This window comes from Apteryx mantelli, chromosome 4 (genome assembly GCF_036417845.1).
Source record: "Apteryx mantelli isolate bAptMan1 chromosome 4, bAptMan1.hap1, whole genome shotgun sequence".
Taxonomy (NCBI): Eukaryota; Metazoa; Chordata; class Aves; order Apterygiformes; family Apterygidae; genus Apteryx; species Apteryx mantelli.
The window spans coordinates 14625615-14645572 of NC_089981.1; the positions used below are offsets into that span (position 1 = coordinate 14625615).

Genomic DNA, 19958 nt, shown 5'->3' on the forward strand with positions numbered 1-19958 from the left:
CACACAGATGGGTAGTTTGTTAAATGCAGTTTGGTGGTGATGGAAAGGACCTTTTCAAGCAAGATACATAGCCGAGCTGTCTGAATTGTGAATCGGTCCTTTTGTAGATGCACACCTTGTTTTTAGCTCAGGAATTTGCCATCTGCTGGTATTCAGGCATACAGTTTCCCCTGACCATTTCTCTCTTGGTCACTCCTTTCTGACTGCCTAAATATGGCCCTGCGATTGCTGTGGTATGCTTCCAGTCATGCTCTGGCTTGGATGGAGCCCAGCTATTTCTTTTCGACTGGGTACTGCACAGCCATAAAGGTGTGCTCATTTCATCCCTGTCATTTATTTTGTTGAGAAGTCTACGTCGTTGCTCAGTAGAAGGAAGAGGGGTAGAAAGGATCACAACTTGGTAAGACGAGGAGAAACTGACCTCCCATTGTTCTTACTGATCCTTTTCCTTGTAGAAATATCTGAAGGGGAACCATCCATGCAAAGTTTACCGTTCTGCTTGAAAAACTTTCATCTAGTGTAAGTACAACTGTAAGCATAGGAAAAGTCCCTAACTTTGCCCATTTCCTCTCTCGGCTTCACTTTGTGGGTTTGAAAGTAATCTTGGGTTTTCTCAGTTTCAGTGTTTCCTGTGGATGCTTCATCACTTTGTGCCTGCACAAAAGTTTCTGATTATGCTGCAGATTGAAGTAGTTGGTAGATAACTTGGCTTAACTGAATCATTCTGCCGATTTGCTCACAGATCACCAAGACAAATGAGAAGACCTGGTTGTGATGTAATTCTGCAGGACTTAAAATGGTGCATTTTAACACCAGCTGATGGGGAATGCTTTGATGCTAGAAGGAAGCCCATACAGTGGATATTTTTATTAAAAGAGTGCCTGCTTTTGGCTGACCTTAAACTCTCTGTGAAGAGTTTCATCTGGTGGTTCCCAGACTTCTTTGAGCAAGGGAATTCTGGTGGTCTGGGTGCATAAAGGCAAGCTAGAGACGTTACACTCTTTCTAAAGATGTAGGCTACTCATTTATTAGTGACATGTAATGCTCGATGGGTTGTAGCTGGAATACAGGGTGAACCAAAGAAGTCCCATGTTTATGCTGGAATGTGACCTTGTCTCGAATGAGAAACTGTATGGATGTAGAAATGCCTAGGGACAAGGAGCTCAGCCATAACCTAAAACAGGTGGATGGCATTACAAAAAGCTCTGAGCTACTTTCAGGGACCAAAAGGGATTATTCTCTAAAGGTCATTCTAACCTGGTGGTGCTAATTTGCTTAAGCTCCTCATAGTGAATGGAGGAAAAAAGGGTTCTGCAAAGGACCCTAATTTAGTCATTCTGAATCAGCCTATAGAGAGACTTATACTGGCTGTTGAAGGAGTTTAGTTAGATTAGCTTCATTAAGCTAAGTTAACCCTTGAAAGGATCACGCAGAGTGTATCAAAAATCACACTAGGTAAAATCAGTACAGTGCTGGGACAGAAGATCTCACAAGAGTCTTTCATTCTTCCTTCCTCTGATAGAAACAATGCTGAGATTTAGAACAATGTGAAATGCTCCATTAAGTCATATGTGCAATTTTTTTCCCCTCCATGATAGATAACCTTCCCAGAACTCATTTTTCAGCCTGTGACATTTCATATTTACGTTTCAAAATGTCTATACACAAGAGAGTTCTTTTCTCTGCCTGTGGTTACATTTCCCTTCTAAACAAGAATTCAAAGATCATGTGTACTTATAAAGCAAATCATCATTCTGCGCAATATTTCCAGGTATTCTTAAAGACACCCATTTTACAAAGATTGCTGTGAGGGACTTTGTCTCCCCTGAGGGCAAACATACTGCATTATCTGCCTCGTAGTGCCCAAGGTGAACACTCTGGCCTTGTCCTTAGTGCATGGAAGGCTATCAGCCATGGAGCCAGTCCTTCAAGATCCTGGAGGACCAGGATTAAGGAACATATCACAGAGTGCACCTATCCCGTGCCACCAAAGCCATGGCAGAAGCTTTGTACTGTGGAGAATTAAATAGCTGTGGAAAAAATACATGACAGAAACTAAACGCTTCATAAGCTTAATACCAATGCTATATCTTTCTTGGTTTGTATCCACTTCTGATATAGAACTCATTATTAATAATGAAAAAATGCTGATGAATCATGTGTCTGTCTTTGTTTTCCCAGGTGTGTAAGCTGTATATTGCATATTGCCACCCAACTGACCAACATGGAGAACGTAAGCAGTGTGAAGGAATTCATTCTTCTGGGCCTTTCAAAGAACCAAGGGGTGCAGAAAATATGTTTTGTGGTGTTTTTGTTCTTCTATATTGTTACTGTGGCAGGAAATCTGCTCATCGTTGTCACTGTAGTTAGCAGTCAGAGTCTAAACTCCCCCATGTATTTCTTTCTCTGCCACCTGTCCATTGCAGATCTTTGCTTCTCTTCTGCCACAGCTCCCAAAATGATTGCTGACTTCCTTGTTGAGAAGAAAACCATTTCCTTTGGGGGTTGCATGGCACAGCTATTTGGGGAACATATCTCCGGCGGTGCTGAGGTCTTCATCCTCACAGTGATGGCCTATGATCGCTACTTTGCCATATGCAGACCCCTGCACTACACCACCCTCATGACCAGGCGTGTGTGTGGCTGGATGGTGATGGGTTCATGGGTGGGGGGCTTTGTGCACTCCCTGGTGCAGACCCTCATAACCGTTAGCCTCCCTTTTTGTGGCCCCAACAAAATTGACCACTACCTCTGTGATGTCCGTCCCCTACTACAACTGGCCTGTACAGACACCTATGTTGCGGGCATCATTGTTGTTGCCAATGGTGGAATGATTACTTTGGTCTCTTTCTTCATCCTGGTCACGTCCTACATTGTCATTTTGTTTTCCTTGAAAAGGCGAACGTCCGAAGGGCGGTACAAAGCCCTCTCCACCTGTGGGTCCCACATTACTGTGGTGATTCTCTTCTTTGGGCCATGCACATTCACCTACATACGCCCATCCAGCAATCTCTCAGAGGACAAGAGCGTAGCTGTGTTTTACACCGTCATCACGTCCATGCTGAACCCACTCATCTACACGCTGAGAAATGAGGAGGTGAAAAGTGCCATGAGAAAACTGTGGAATAGAAAAGTCTGGAGTGAAAAGGGTGAGGTGTAGAACTGTGGTAACATTTTCTCAGGAGCTGAGAAAATCAAGTCTCTCTCACTATAATTCCATTTTGGAAAATTTACTGAAAGCTCCCTTTTGAAGAAAAGCTTGGTTTTAGCTGTTGCAGTAATTAGGAAGACACTGAAAGTTCATGTTTTGATTGGAATGGTACTGCAAACTCTGTGACTAGCAGGGATTCCCTTTATGTTCTCTTTTTGAATAGCACAGGCCCAGGACCGGGGCTTCCAAACACTGCCGAGACACCAGCAAATAAATAAATGAATGTTATCAAAAATATTAAAATGTGTTCCAGGCAGAGCATCCCATTAGTCCGAGCTCTCCCAGGTGTAAACTTTCCGTCAGAAAAACTCCATCTACTCTGTAATCTACTCAGCTAGGAAACGATCGCCCAAGGTGTCTGCAAGGCTGTTGGTCACCTGCTGCTGGAAGCAATTGTGCCAAAGGCTTCCTTCCCCTTTACTTTGGAGTAAATGCCTTCTTAGGAGTACTGCATTGTCATATGCTGAATCCATGGGTTAGCAAGTAAACTGCTGATATTAGATGCTGGCTGGGTCATTTGCTGATGCAGATGATATGAGGAGAAGCTTCTCCCCTTCCCATTCCAGTGCAACTCTCTGCCTTTCTGCAGTAGTTCACCTATCACTAATGCCCTCCTTCCTAACCATCCCCTCTGCCCTTCATCTCGGCCTCAGATTTTGCATTTTACTGTTTAGACTAATAGAGAATCAAAGATCCAAGTGAAAGATAAATTGCTGACTGTAGGAAATTGTGGCCACCAAAGAAAGCATTGGGGGGCACAATTTTATGTGTCAGTGAAAAAAAAGAGTTGTTTGGGAATAATTCCTGTACGCCGGATAACTCCTAGCCCAACAGGGCACATCTACAGGCCCAGGCAAAGGAAGAAACATGTATTCCAAGGGAATAGCTGGAGCAGCTACTCCTGCAGGAGGGAAGAGAAGAAATGTGAAGATGGAAGATTAAATCATCTCAGAGCCAGGCACAGCTGCCACAGGGAGGTTAGTTGTAGCAGCTAAGGTTCTCCACAAGGACGAAGGAGCCACGAGGAGCCACGGGACCCTGACTCCTACCCTGCCAGGAGGAAAAGAGCAAATGAGCTGCGTGAGGGAGAAAGACATCTGTGTAATGCACTCTGAAAGTAACTAAAGCACTTTCTTTTTTCTTCCTTCACTTCATGTTCCCTATAAACACTGGCTTGCACTTGTGTTGCACCTTAACATGGCTTAAGTGTGGTTCAAGATAAGAAGGTGTTCCCTGCAGAGGAGAGCGGCAGATCTACAGACCAAACCCTGGGACAATGTCAGAAATGCTCTGGTTCCCCGAATGTCCTCTGCTCTATGCAGGGGGTGGCAGAGTGGGTTCCCGTTTCACAGGCATGCACCAGTACACTGCGGACGTCTCAGTGTCTTCTCCTCGCCATAGTGGGTTATGTGGATGGCAGCCAGCAGGACGGAACTGGGATAAATCCTGATTCTCAAGGCTTAGAGGGATAGTGTCCCTCAGGCCTGGGCCAGCATGTCCCTCACCCTGCATTCACACTCTGTGGACACAGCTAAAGGTGGGACCATCCCCACCTATTTGTAGCAGTCTAAATTCTTCATGCAATGAAGGACAGTTGTCTAGCTCAGCACCATTGTCAACAGAGAGGGACAGGCGCCTTCAGAGGCTGGTCTGTCTCACCCTGTGTGGGGCAGGTAGAAAGACAGATGGGGCCCACTGACCCCCTTCATACTGAAACTGCTGAGGGGTTAGGGCACACGGCCAGTTCAAGCTAAGGCTTATAATTTTAAAACTGTTTGTTTTTTTGTTTTTTAATCTTTTGGGGAAGAACGCCATGATTTTTCTGATTTCTCTTCTGGCTGCCGGATGCTAGCAGGCAACAGCGGGACCATAGCTTATGGAAAGCAACTACAACAACAACAACATTTGATTCCTCTACACATTGGCCCAGATTCTTATAATGACTTAATATGAGGACTAAACAGCTGCTTCTATATTTTGCATTGCCTGAGTAAAAATACCTGGCAAGTAGTGAGGCCTGACCACAAACATTTTTAAAGTCTTGAAATGATTTCCTCATTTACTTCCTGTTTCAAACGTGTACAGACCAGATGTCTGAGTGCCAACAGTCATATAGCACAGTTATGATATCTATTTATGCTGCAAACATGAAATGGTAAGAGCAAGCTAATACGAAAGAAGAAAGCATATGTGAAATATTGGCTTAGAAGGGAAAAATATCTGACACGTGTAAGAGACATCTTTACGCAAAAAATGTTTGATTGCAAGGGTAATGTGAACACAAACTCTTGCAAATGGTCAGCCATGACGTTGATTTTAAATAGAAATGTTTCCAAAAGAAGCACATAGCTAATACTAAATGAAGTCCATTTATCTGGACAGCATTGGAAAGCAAGCAAGAAAGCAAGCAAACCCCCCCACAATGTGACATGGTCTAGGTGATCACGCTCCACAGTCACCCTGTAGAGATTACTCTAATAGCTGTCCAAAATATATATTTTAGCTCCCCGTCCACTGATTCTTTCTGACAAAGAAAACTTCACATGCCTCTGCGATCTCATTGCTTCTGGTAAGCTTGTGCTTCTGCTGTGCAATTTACTTGAAATATTTCTGCCACAACTTCCCCATCTGGAGAGAGAGAGAGAGAGAGAGAGAGAGTTGTTCTTGCAGATGCTCTTGGAAGTTGTTTTTGCAGAATGAGAAATGGAGCTAGACATTCAGGCTGTCCCTTTCATCCTCTGCAGTTTTCAGCCCTGGCAGAGATGTGGACTGCTCTCGTGTCACATAAGAAGCAGCTTGGAGCTGAGAGGTTTTGATGAAACTGCCTAAAGTGGTCCAAGGGGTCATCAGAGGAGAATAGCAGGCAAACTGTTGGAGACTAGCAAATATAAACTGTGTAAGTTTTCTGATCTTGCTTCTTTGTTTTGTTCAAGCATGACTATGAAATCCTGCCTTTGAAAAGAGGCATCGCTGTCGAGTGACTTTTGTGAGGTGCATTTTATGAAGTAGAAAGAACTCCAATTTTTTTACCCTTTCTTTTAATTGGTGTCGTCTTTGCTTATTTTTCAGTTATATGCCATTTCCAGAAATATCTGTCAAAAGGAAGTTTCTGGTGTTACAGAGTCAAGGAGTCAATAGGTAGCTGCAGCACTGCCTATGTACTCAGTCTTAACTTGTCCCCTCTAGCTGTACACATCGTGGCAACAATGCTCTTAACACACACGCTTTGGGCCTCCCCACACTGCTTTCCCTCTGCCCACGGAGTGGCATGGAGATAGGGACAGAGACACGAAAGAATATTTCCTCTGCTGCTGAAGTTGGAGGGTGGAAGAGGCAGAGACCTCGTGAGAAAGAACTGATTGACCTGTGATTGTGGAACAGGATTAAGATCCCAAAGGATTTGCCTGTATTGTGGACATTGTTATGCAGCTCTTGCCATCTATCTTTTCAGTGTAGAAACTGAACACTAGTGATACTTGCGTACTGCACTAGAGTGCAGCAAAGGTGAATACAAGGGTGTTGGTGAGTAAAGGAGATTCAGCAGTGGTGTATTTATTACCCCGGTGGCATCACAAGTGTGTTTATGGGGGGTTCCATGCCTAGTCCAGAACTTGGCTGAGGTGTACAAAAACCTTACTGACACATCATTAATGCAGATTATCTCCAGTATTCACTCATGTACTGTAGGAAAGGTGGTCTGAGGAAATACAAGCCTGCTCTTTTGGAGACTGAGGTCTCAACCCAGAAACTCATGAGCAATAACTGGAACCAATCCACACAAGATGTAGCCCAGTACAGCACATATAGGACAATGACTCTCCTGCTTCAGGTTTCCTGGCATCCCTTGAACATGGTCTGATTTCACTTAGGGCGCCTTAAAGACAGTTTGTGCCTAAAGGCACATCTCTGCTAAACAGACATGAGGTAGGTGTCCACTTTACCTCCTCCAGAAGGATCTACACTGAGAGTTGAAGTGATGTTAATTAGCCAGCTGCCTTGTGTCATGATGTGAATACTGATGGTTGCACAAAAATGCATGGACATTCTACCAGAGTCAGAGAGCAATAGTAAGGACTAGTTCTGTTGAATTCCCTCAGAGGGTTGAAAAAGAAGGTACGTTCACTGCTTGAGCAGAATTCCTTAGGGAATGACTAGCGTGTTGAGACTCAAATGGTAACATGCACTATCCATCTCAGTCAGTTTTTCATTTCCAAATCAACACTCCAAAAGTGGATGTTTAGGGAACCTAGTGACTAGTCTTCCTTTTTAAAAGGGGCAAAGATCAGAAATAAGAATCTGGAGGATATTTCCACCAACTCCCTCAAATAAATAAACGGAGCTCGCTATTACACACTTCAGTAATACATTCTGAGTTAGATATCAACTGTCACTCCTTGAGAGAAGCATTGACTTTGAAAGGAAACTTTCCCCAAAAGGCATAAAAGGGAATACATTGATATTGAACATACCAGTGATCGACATGGATGTGTACTGATAACACTGTGTTTCTAATGCCATCTCAGGTGGCTTTATTCTGTGCTTCAGGTCCTGTCTACATGACGTATGTGAAGAACAAGAACAATGTGACGGAGTTTGTCCTCCAGGGACTCACACAAGATGATACATTAGCAAAAGGATGCTTCACATTCTTCTTAGTCTTCTATGCCACTGTTATTCTTGGAAACCTGCTTAGCATCATCACTATACAGAACAGTCAACAGCTGGACTCTCCCATGTACTTCTTCCTGAGCTGCTTGTCCTTTGTAGATATCAGTTACTCTACTGTCACAGTTCCCAAACTCATTTATGACCTTCTTGCTGAAAAGAAGACCATCTCTTCTGTGGGCTGCATAGCACAGTTCTTTGGGGTCCATCTCTTTGCCTGCACGGAGATGCTCATCCTCATAGCAATGGCGTGTGATCGTTACACTGCTATATGCAAGCCGCTTCATTACACAAGCATTATGAACAAGCATGTGTGTGGCCGGCTGGTGGCAGCTTCGTGGGTGGGAGGCTGTGTGCACTCCCTGGTGCAGACCCTGCTGACCACTCAGCTAGTGTTTTGTGGGCCCAATGAGATCGACCACTACTTCTGTGATGTACACACTTTGCTGAAGCTGGCCTGCACTGACACCTACGTGGTTGGTTGCATCGTGGTTGCCAATAGTGGTCTGATTTCCTTGGGCTCTTTTGTGGTTCTTGTGTCCTATGTCATTGTTTTGGTCTCTTTGAGGACACGCTCTTCCAAAGGGCATCTCGAAGCACTCTCTACCTGCACCTCCCATATCACTGTTGCACTTCTGTTCCTTGGGTCATGCATTTTCATCTATATGCGCCCTTCCACCATCTTTTCAGCAGACAAGAGTAGAACTGAAACTAAATTCAAGGTTTCATGTAGCTCTCATCTTTCTTTGGAAACTGTCAGTCAAAAGGATGTGAGCATATTGTCACCAGTCAAACCCGAGCCTTTGGGGTGGTATTGTGGCTTTTACCTTTAGACACCTTAGAGCTGTGTAAGTCTCAGGTCTAGGCTTCTCCTGGCATTAAGAGGAATAACTAGGTATTTTGAGAGGTTATGCTTTCCCACTAGCTCCTACGAGCTTCGGAGAGTGGTGTCTGCTCACGTTTCTACACAAAAAAAGTGATGGTGGTGCTAAGCTTCCAAGAGAAAGCAAATCCTTCAGGATGGCACAGCACAAGCAGGTTTCATCTCACATATATTGGTGTGCTGACATGAGGTGCCTCATCTTGAGAGAGCTGCTGAAGACAGCAAGAGACCTTTGAGGGGACTAAGATTCATTGCATGGTAAAATAGGAGCATGAGAGGAGCAGGATGCTGCACTAGGTGTCTGCCTTACAGTGAAGGGTGACATACACTGTACTAGACTTTCCAAGGCTCCCAGGAACACTGATGGACACAGAGGCCGTTCCCCAATGCCAGGCATTAACTCCGATTTTCATCAGTCTGTGCCAACCTGGTGTCTCTGGGAACGCTTCATTTAAAGGAGCTCTGCTAACACCTTTCCAAGGCCTTGACCTTATGTCATAGCTGAGCTTTATAATCTATCAGAGCAGCAATCCAAGCATGGTTAAATACCGTAGTCAATGATGGAGCCACAATCCAGTTCAATTGTCGGGACATTTTTCACCGCTTTATTTAGAGACTGGATGAAGTTTCATACTTTGGCCAGTCGTCTGGTGCTTTACACTATAAAAGTCTAAGGAATAGGTATCTCAGTGGAAATACGGGGATCCAGTATCTCTCCATACTCCATACAATATAACCTAATTCCTAGCTGAACACTGAAAATTTCCCTAAAGTTCTTAACAGTAGTGTTCTTGATCCATCGAGTTTTCCTCAGCTGTTTGCAGCAGGGAAACCCCCAAATGCCCCTAGGACCTCCTGACTCTGGGCAATGCTGTTCTACCGCAAATGGACTTACTTTAGCATTGCTGTCATGACAAGTGATTCAAGGCCAGGATTTTCCCAGATCTCCTCCTGGAACTGAGATTTGGGGAAGGGAAGAAGAGGAACAGGATTCTGGATGTTGGATCAGAAGGCTTTCTTAGAAAAGCAAACTGTAGATTTGAAGAGACAGCAGCTCTTTAACTTTTTAAATTCCCTAATTTTGTCTGGGTTTCTCCAGGTGGAGACTAAGGGATAGGTGAATGCAGGACTTAGATGAATGTGGGGCTTATGAAAATCTGTTCTTTTTGATGATATTTGTCAGAAAGCATATTTGGGTTTGAGATTGTGATTCTTGATTGAAACATGCTGCCGGTTCTGCTGATGCTTAGCTCTAGATGGCTTTGACCATCTTAAACATCAGCGCAGAGAGAGGTGTGCAGACATGACTCATTGCTGTGCAGGGAAGCTCTTTGATGACAACCTACCTGTCTTTTTCTGGAAGAGTAGTAGTGTACATTGCTCTTCCCAGAGACCTGTAAACATACACAGGAAAATAAAATGATGCCTGTGATTTCTTTTCAAGCTATTTCCTTCCTTTGAGCTGGGAGTCCACTGAAAGAGACAATTTTGAACACCTCAGAAATCTGGTTTAAAAATCTCACTTCTCTGTTCAAGATAAGGACAGCACAACAATGATACGTGTAAAAACTGTGAACTTCACATACCTGATGATACTTAATAATCAGAAACAAGAGATAAACCTTGAGCTTCAGCCTCTGCAGCAACAGAAAGATGGCAACTAGCAGGACCAAAAGGCTACATTTTCCTGAGACGTGTAAAATCCTTCTTTAGGGTGCCATAGATGATCACAGGGACACAATCTTTGCTATAGTTATGCACAGCTTTAAGGAGAGGAAGTCAGGGGAAATAACAGCCCTAACAGGCTTGCAGTGAAATGCAAAGGGAATCCGCAAGACCTCTTTCCATCCCCCTTTGACTGTAAACCTTATGCAGAGGCAGGAACCTCTCACCCGTCTGAGATTAATTCTGTCACTTTCAGCTCAATAAAGATTTCAACTCCTTCTGCCAACTGAGGGACAGCATTTGTAAACTCAGCCAGAAGCGATGAAACATCTATTAGCGCTAGAACACCTATCCTTAGAGCTAGCTTAGTTGAATTGATAAAAGGATTCCAAAGCCTTTCCCAACTTTCTCATCTCCCAGAAATGATTGGTCATTTATTCTCAAAATCACATTGATGGCAGACATGTAGTTGGTAAGTCACCATCTTATTCCGTCATTCTTTTAAGTGAAAGAACACTGCAGCTTGATTAACTTTCAGATTATGTCCAATGTCCTTAAAATAACTACCAATTCACTCAGTTGCCTCAAGTGGATTGCTGATATGTGGAGATGAAAAGCAGGAATAAGTTCTTGTTACTTCACAATGGTAGCAAAATTAGAAGTCAATCTTTTCTGCATTTCTGTAGTTTTTTCATGTTTCCAGGCAGAAGGGGAAAAAGGAGGTAGTAATGAGTGACAGAAGAGGGGGATTTAACAGAAGAGGGACAGTTACTTTCCCTAGTGTTTGGGGGGCAAAAACACGGGTGTCTGTTCTCCAAGATTTCCTTTCCAGAACTTCAGGTTCTGTGTGTTGCACTGGAAGAGGCTACGCCTTTCAAATACTGAAGACGTAGCAGAAATGGCCATAAATTCAAATCACATTGCTTTTCTCCTCTTGAATATCTTTGAAAGCTTTTTCTCATCTTGACAGACTGGTGTTTTTCCTACATGAGCAAACGTTCCTAAAAGAACAGAGAACTGCAGTTCTGTGCCACGCACTCCTCAGGCAGGAGTCCTGTTTGTGCTTGGAACTTGCAAGTTAAGAGTCAGGATTCCTCCAGCTTTCAGCAGCAGAGGAACACAGTCTTTCAAGATAGAAGTTGCAGATACAACCAGTTAAAAGTCCACCTAAAATCACTTCTAATAATTTAGTACCTTTCTGAATCTCACCCTTGGAAGCGGATCAAATCTTCCTTGGAAGTCCTACTCTTTGTACCAAGGTTTTGATAAATTTTCCCCAAACAAAGTTCTCTTTCTAACAAGTCTGCTGAAGTTTCTCTAATATGACCTAAAACTCTCCTCAGAGCATCCTCCACCTCCTTATTCCTTAGGCTGTAGCTGATAAGATTCAGCACTGGAGTCACCACTGTAGAGAACAGAGAGGCCCATTTATCTCAGTCCAATGAGTAGCTGGATGTTGGGCTACTGCACATAAAAACGGTGCTGCCATAAAACAAGAAGAGAGCTCTCAGATGGGAAGCACAGGTGGAGAAGGCTTTGCATCTGCGCTTGGAGGAGTGGATCCTCAGGGTGGTGGAGATGAGGTAGATGGAGGAGATTAGAATTGCCAGAGATGTGAAGATGCCACGAAACACACCAAAAATGTGAAGTACCATCTCTTTGCTATAGGTGTCAGAGCATGAAAGCTGGATCCTAGGGGGATGTCACAGAAATAATGACTGATAACACTGAAGTCACAGAAAGAGAATGTGAAGGTGGAGATAGTTTGCGCAAGTGCGTGGACAAAGCCAGTGAAAGAGGAGATGATTACCGTCTCTGTACAGGCTTTTGAGGACATGACAGTTGCATAAAGGAGAGGGTTACAGAGAGCCACATGCAGTCATATGCCATTACTGCCAGCAGGAGACACACAGCACTAGCCATGAGGAGACAAGTGAATAGCTGTGCCACACAGGCACTGACTGAAGTGGCTCTCCTCACTGCTGAAGAGTTCACCAGCAACCTCGGGGAGAGAGCTGAGGAGTAACAGAAATCCACAGAAGCCAAGTTACTGAGGGAAAGGTACACAGTGTGTGAAGCCGGGGGATCAACCTTCATCTACATGATCCTTCCAAGATTCCCTATTAATGTGCTTAAAAAAAGCGGGTTACCTTCACCTCTTGGCTTTCTGTTAGTCCAGAGAGGATGAACTCAGTGGCCACACAGTGATTCCTCTCAGGCATGTTGCTAGCACACTCATATTGTCTCCCGACAAGAAACTGGTTCAACACCTAGAAGTAAGGGGAAACTGGCAACACACAATTGATTGTCTCAGTAGCCACAAGGAAGTACGGCGCATTTTCATCACAGCTTCTGACTAGACTTCTTTAATTACGCATTGAAATGACTTGTGAAACAAGGGAGTACTGTTCCTATTTTCAGGTGAGATAAGAAAGCACAGAAAGATAAAATAATTTATTCAAAAGGCAACAGCAGCACTGTGAAACACAAGTCCTAGTCTGGCACTACAATGGTTTTTGTGTGCCCTCTTTCTCCTTTTTTAAGGAAAAAAGTCTGCTTTTCTTGAGGACATCTATGGAGCACTCTTCTCCCCTCACTCGTGACCACGGTTGCGTGTACAGTATCATCCAAATGGCCCACTCCAAGGGCAATGGCCCGCTTGTTCCTGAAGATACATGGTCTTGACACTAGTTCAGACATCATTCTTCCTGTATTGCAATCACCAATACATTTTTTGCCTACTAGCTAACTCCCCCGGGCATTGGTAGCAGGGTAGTTAGAGCTCAGTATGGGCCACAAAGTCCATTAACAGGACAAAGCAGCCCCTGTTCAGCCTTGCTGAAATATGCATATAATAGTTAGGCTGCAGCTGTGCCAACTTGGTAGGACCTGCCTTAAATACATGGACCTCCACCACCCTGACCTTTGGGACTGCAACTTGTAAACATACAAATAACAAATCCACATCCTGGCAGAAGAAAGTAAGAGTTTCCTCTCTTGAAAGAAATGGTGGCAAGCTCTAAATGGCAACAGCAGCAGGAAAACTCAGCTTTGCATCTTCCCAAAGAGGAGCAGATACCACAAGATCCTCCAGGTTTGGCTGAGAAAGGATTTCTCATTTCCTTGCATCCTTGTTGTCAAGGAAAAGTGGCCATTTTCTGCTCAGGAATAAATTGGGAAGAGTCACCAAATGAAATACTTTCCATTTAGAGGGTGAAAAATCTCATACTAAAAGGGAAGGAATCCTGAACAAGAAGGGAATCAGTCATCCCTGTAAAGGTTCTACCAGCTTCACCTCACATGGATAATTACTGTTAATCTATTGGAGGTTACCAGTAACCTGGCTGATGCTCTCAAAGCGGAGTTCTTATCATGTGGGTGACTGAATGGAGGTTTCAATTCTTGCTGAGGTCTGTTTCTAGCATAGGCTTCAAGGTATTGCATATGTACAAAACTATTCTCTTACTGACCTGTTTCATCCAGAAAGGCAATAGTATCTACTCTGTACTGTAGATACTGTAGATACTGTCTATACTGTAGATACCAAGCCAGTTTATTCCCCCCTTGAGCCATATCTTCAGAAGTACTTGCCCATTTCAAGAAGCAGACAGCAGGATTTAAAACAGCCTATAATGGTTAGGTACACAGTTTAAGTGAGCAAAATGCTTACCCTGCTTAGATGCACAAAAGACCAGACTGCCTTTACACACTGAGTTAGCTTTGCATAGCTGGCTGTTGTTTATCTCCAACCTACCCAACCTTTTCTGCCCTAAAGCACAGCAAGTAGCCCAGTGAATTCTCAGAAAAGGGCTTCAATGAGCTTGCTATCAACAGGTTGCTCTCTTCCATGGACTACTTGGGAAACTGAAGGAGGAAATTTCCCTCTCCTGCCCCAACGTGAGTGATCAAACACTGGATTAGGTGCAAATTTGTACAATCTCCATCTGTGCTGACATTTAAAGTTCAGCTGGATCAGGCCGGAGCAGTCTGATCTGACTGAACCTGCTCTGAGGAGGAGGTTGGACTTGATGACCTCCAGAAATCCTTCCCAACCTAAATGATTCTATGATTCCATCTGCAGATTGAAAATGATCTTTTTCATCTCTAAAATGAAGAAATAGGCCTACCTTCCTTGCATGAAGGTGCGAGATATTTTATGCCGTATTAACCCCAGAAATAAACTCTTATTTCAAAAGCTACAAACATTTCATGTACCTTCGTAAGAGTGAGTAGCTTCCTTCTTCACTTCAAAGACATCTTACTGAAACAAATCAGAAGATTTATCTAAATAGAAAAACTTTAGGACTTCAGACTTGCAATAGAGCCCCTCCCTGCTCCACCTGCCCAGATAAAGGTTCTTTGCTTCGATGTTTGCAGAACTATGCAATTCAGTACTGCCTTTAGAGCAACAGCTCATTCTTTTCCCTATATGTTGCAGCTGACCTGCAGCCTGGGTGTTGTGAAACATTAGTGGAGTGACACGCTGAGAAACAACTTCAATATGAACTGTGATATTCTAACACTCAGCTTGCCGCTTCGGAATTCTTTCTTCAGAAAAATGGTGTTACTGAAGTACTTGGTGTACTTATGACTCTCGATGCAGTTTATTGTCTGTAAATTAGATCTCCTGCAAGACACCAGGCCTTAATCAGGAGTCTCAGCAGATGCACTGTAATGAAGAATCTTTCTGTGAATTAATTTCCCCTACCCTTGGTTAGGGGTCCAGCCAGCATCTATTCTAGGCTCCCCCTACAGACAAAGGAAGCAATATCACCTTCAAAGGACAATTCATCCCATCTTAAGATGAGTGTGATAAGCAGAAGGAATCATCCTCTAAGGGTGTCTTTGTTGTCATTGATTACAGGACATGCCCGTCTCATTCCCTGCCCTTACTACTTTTTACTAGTGAAACTGATGACATAAGTGTCCTAGCAAATTCAGTGAACCCTGGTCATGTCTGTCCCTATCAACTCACAAACAAAGCTTAACAAAGCTTTAGACTGCAGACTTTAATACAAATTCTTTTAATAATAACAAGACCATATTCACGTAAATAGCAGTACAGTGTAAGATATCAGAGGAATCAGTTCTGCTTATCTGACTCTGAAGAGCTGCAGTGCAACTCTGTGCAGTTTAAGCATTAAGTATGCCATCTGAATGTGAATCCACCTCTGTTATTAATTATGATCAAACTTGATAATTCTTCCTCTCATTAAAATGCACAGTCCTGATACACAGTTAGCTGGTTTTTCCACAGAAGACTCCTGTTGTCTCTAATAACACATCTACCCTTGGACTCGTGCCCTTTGTTAGATAACCTCTTTGGCTCATGGACCATCTAGTTTCAGGCAGCCTGCTCATCTGTGGAGCAGATATTTTGCTGTGATAACCTGTTCATCTGTGGACCATCCAGGCTCAGATTATGTGTCCATCCATCGGGGTAGATTTTTCTTCAAATGCAGATAGAAAATTCTTCAAGTAGGTAATCGCTGGTGATTTGCTTAGAGTTCTGGTGCCTCTGCCTTAACACTGCCTTTGCACTTGCACCTAATCCCAGATAGATTTTTCTTCTAAGGTCCTTGAATAATTAACTCTTTTGAAGAAAAGAAAAATAATGGTCTATTGGAAGATGTTGACATAGATATCATGCTTTAGTAACAGCTTGCCATTAACCTCTCTCTGTTCTTGCAATATCACTGGACACTTATTGAAATTACTTTACGATAAGATGATGAAGACAGCTGTTCTGGGAAGCTGAGGAGCCTTTGAGACATGCGAACAAAGACCCTTCCCCTGATTCTGGCATGAATTTAAGGACATCTCTACCTGCCAGAAAAGCTAGCTTACTTGTGCTACTTCGAGGGCTTAGAGGTTGTTCGACAAACTGTTGGCCTTCAGAGCAGAGAGCTGAATTGGGTTACTCAGCTGAAGAGTGATCTGCTCTGACCGTCCCTAGCAGGGAAAGTCATCAGTGGGGCTTAGGCAGGCAGAAATGTCCCAGGTAACGCAGCCTTAGTTAGACTGTGCTTACAGTGGCTGCTCGTGTTGTGGAGTGGGGGCGACTCCTGGGACAATGAATGTGCAGTGCCATGTGCAAGATGATGAGTGAGGGAAGCTCGTCTGTTCGGGCTGCACCATGAGGTCTGCAATGTATTTGCATTGGACCGAGTCCTCTTCCAGACTGCATTAGACTGGCAATGTAATGGCTTCCGGAGTTCTCGTCTAGACTATGAGAAAGCCATGGTGTTCAGGAGATAGCTGGGTTAAAAGTGGATCAACAGGTATTGCTTGTCTGCGTTATTTATCTTTCTTTGCTGTAGTCCTCTCTCCCAGTTTAGTCAGGAATATCTGAAACCTCCATGGTATTCTAGGAAGCATGAAAATGTTTGCTTGCAGAAAATTTGTACTTCTAGATGCTGCCAGAGTTGCTCTGGGAACTGACTGGTTATTCCTTAACGACACCTGTCAGTCTTAATGATAAAGCTATGGATATGGAAGAGTGGAACATATTTCTTCCTCAGACACTACGTTTACACATTAAGGGGTCTAAGTGGTTCAGGATGGGCAGAATGGGTTGCTCTGAGTGATGACCCCCAGTGAGAGGGAGTGTAGCTTTTTATGGGACCTTTACTTGCAGTCCTTCCTAAGGATAGGGAAAAATGGTCTTACACCCATTTGTCTAATAACTCTGTGTATTGAGGCAGTGTTATAGCAGGTTACGTTTCCTTCTCCGTGCTACTTCCATGGCCAAAGCAGCTGAGACTGAAGTCTTTCTCTACTGAAGCCAGTGGCTTTTTGTTCTCTACGAGCCAGCTCCCTGAGTCAGATGGAATGTGATCCAAAACCAGAACTCAGGGCAGCATTAAGCTGCATTAACGTGGACTTGAAATAATTCCATAAACCTGAGCTGGTCACTCTACACTCTTCCTGTAATTCATAGATATAAATATAGACCTTTCAGGGGAGACAGAGACAGGTGTGATCAATCTCTCTTCCAAAACTATGGAGGCAAACAGACTTTTATTTGCCTTCATGAGCTATAGCAAGAGCCTACAAGTTTGGTTTATGCTTTGGCAGCTCATTAACAGAAGTCTAAACTTAGGTAAGATGAATCCCAGCCTCAGCATTTGTAAAAAATTCTTCTGTGTGCACATTTTTAGCCTGCGATGCATGTGAATTGGTTCAAGGATATTCACCCACAACAAAAGAGGGTAGGCTGTCCCTCAGGACCACCTGCTGTGTGGTAACTTTGTTCTTGCATGGAAGACTCGAGTCGCCCACATCACTAATACTGTAAACAGTTTAAGGTGCCTGATGAATGTGACCCACTATTGCTAAAAGGTTAATGATCACCTTCAGACTGGGAGTCAGGAAAAAAAAGGCTGCAAGGATGTATGAGGTAAGGGAATGGAAACAGAACATGGAGGCGATACTGCTGAACTGGTACTAGTTAGCAACAGTTGAAAACAAAGCTGGGATGTCTTCAAGGCATCAAACTTGAAAGTAAAAACTTAGGTGAAAATAATCGCCTACAAAAGTGTCACAATTGTACTTTCTCACAGTAAAGCTGTAGCTCTTGCTATTACAGAAAAGTTTTTAATATTTAATATTTATTTTTAATATTTAATATTACTACTGTTTTCAGGGTCTGAGGGCACTAACAGGCCTTAATGGGCCTGATCATCCTCGCCTGAGGCAGCCACTTGCACCTCCTGCCCATGGGCCCAGGAGCCCCATTTAAGCTCAACCCTGGGCCTTCAGTTTCTGTCTGAGCTGCCCTAGAGGAGCACTGATCTCCAGCTCAGCTCAGCTCAGCTCAGCTCAGCTCAGCGTGCAGACTCCATTGCTCTGGACCCTGCCCTGTGGACTGACTTCCCAGCTTGACCCTGCACCTATCTTGTCACTTTGGGCCTGCCCAGTAGGCACTGGACTCTCTCTGTCCCTGGTTACCCTCACCAGGCCTGATCCTGGCTCTGACCCGCAGGCTGACTTCTCAGCTTGACCTCATACCTGCTTCATCACCAGGAACTCTCCTGGTCATCTGGACTCTTGGTTGAACTCGGCTACCATCTCTAGGTCTTCTCTGCCCACCTGGCTCAGGGCCAGAGGGACAGGCCCTGGCTGCAGCCTCCTGAACTTATCATTCTACACATCCTGAATACAGAAAAGGAAGAAAAAAATGGGCACTTCTATGGCATAACTCATCTCATCATGTAGCAGATGTCTAAGATACTTAGATGAACCATTCTGTAAAAATACCTGTTACTTTTTTTTCCTCCCCCTCCCTATTGAGAAGAAACTAAGATGGAAGACAGAAACAAAGGCATGCTTAAAGGTATATCTCTAGGTGAGATGAATTCCATAAGCAGCCATATGCATGTAGAGCTACTCCAGATTTATTACAAATAAAACAACTATTCCTTCACTGCCATATTTATAACTGTGATACTAATATTTTTTTGTATTCAGAAAAGGATATTAAAGTCCACTGGTTGGATTCCAACTGTTTCCAGTCAACTTGATGGCATTCTACTAGACAAATGTCTGATAGAAAACACTCTTTGATTAATTCTGCTCGTTCCTGCACCAAACCAAACTCCATTCTCACTCATAACAAACTGACTGTCTGACTAGTAGGTAAATGGATGTATGAATTCATGAGCTGACTTTTGAAGGTGTGCAGGATATACAAAGTTACGTGCGAAGACAGAAATGGATGGTCAGCATCTCTGGGGAAAATAAGGTTTCAAATGCATTTGTCTGCATGGGATTACAATGATATTCCAGAGTAGATGTCAGCTGCACTTAAACTCCACGACTATGAAAAGAGTTAAATTCATATCCATTTTCACTTACCATGTCTTTATTAAATCAAAGGTAAGTAACTGCAATCTGTCTGCACAGAAGAATACATCACTACAATCCGCTGCTGCTGTATCAATTCTATCAATAAATTGGACATACAAGCCACAAAGAACACGTGTGAAAATGAGGCTATTCTAGGATTCCTAGACTGTAACATTCTAGTTCCACATTGTCCTGAAATGATGTTTTGCTAAATTTCAGTCTACTTTTAAATAGAAACAGACTTTATCTCTGTTATTTCTGTTTTGTATAACAGAGATGGTCTCTTTCCAAAATGTTGAGAAGATTTGGATTTATTCCACTCTTGGTAATACCCAGCACTCTGAAAAAGAAGGAGATCTGAACAGGCTTTTATCTGTCTGGGCAGGTGGCTCTCCATGACCCGAGGTTACACTAATAGGATAAAAACACGAGAAACTGCTGGACATTACAGAGAGTGAAGGAGGCTTGTCAGGAACTCCCCATGGGTGAAGGATATTGAAAGACAGTGAAATAGGATTGCTGTCTTAGCAAAGTTGCTCAGGAAGGCTACGCTTATCAACATAATCATATAAATAGCAAATACAGGTGTGAAACGAGCAAAACAGGAGTCAAAAGGGAAAGCATAGTTGGGAGGGGAAGAGAGGAAAGAGAAATATAAGCTAATGACATTAGGGCTGCTTGTGGGTA

At 43.5% G+C, this 19958-nt stretch overlaps 1 protein-coding gene across 1 annotated transcript; it reads left to right on the forward strand.

Moving 5' to 3' along the window:
- The first annotated feature begins 2224 nt into the window (after window positions 1-2224).
- Window positions 2225-13109, forward strand: LOC136991806 (olfactory receptor 4S2-like). Its single transcript, XM_067295259.1, has 2 exons — window positions 2225-3097; window positions 12969-13109. The coding sequence occupies exons 1-2, from the start codon at window positions 2225-2227 to the stop codon at window positions 13107-13109; spliced, it is 1014 nt and encodes a 337-aa protein (XP_067151360.1).
- The last annotated feature ends 6849 nt before the right edge of the window (window positions 13110-19958 follow it).

Coding starts and splice junctions, on each gene's coding strand:
- LOC136991806 (XM_067295259.1), top strand. CDS start 2,225: ATGGAGAACGTAAGCAGTGTGAAGGAATTCATTCTTCTGGGCCTTTCA. Junction 3,098..12,968: donor ACACGCTGAGAAATGAGGAG/GTGAAAAGTGCC, acceptor TCCTTTTTTAAG/GAAAAAAGTCTGCTTTTCTT.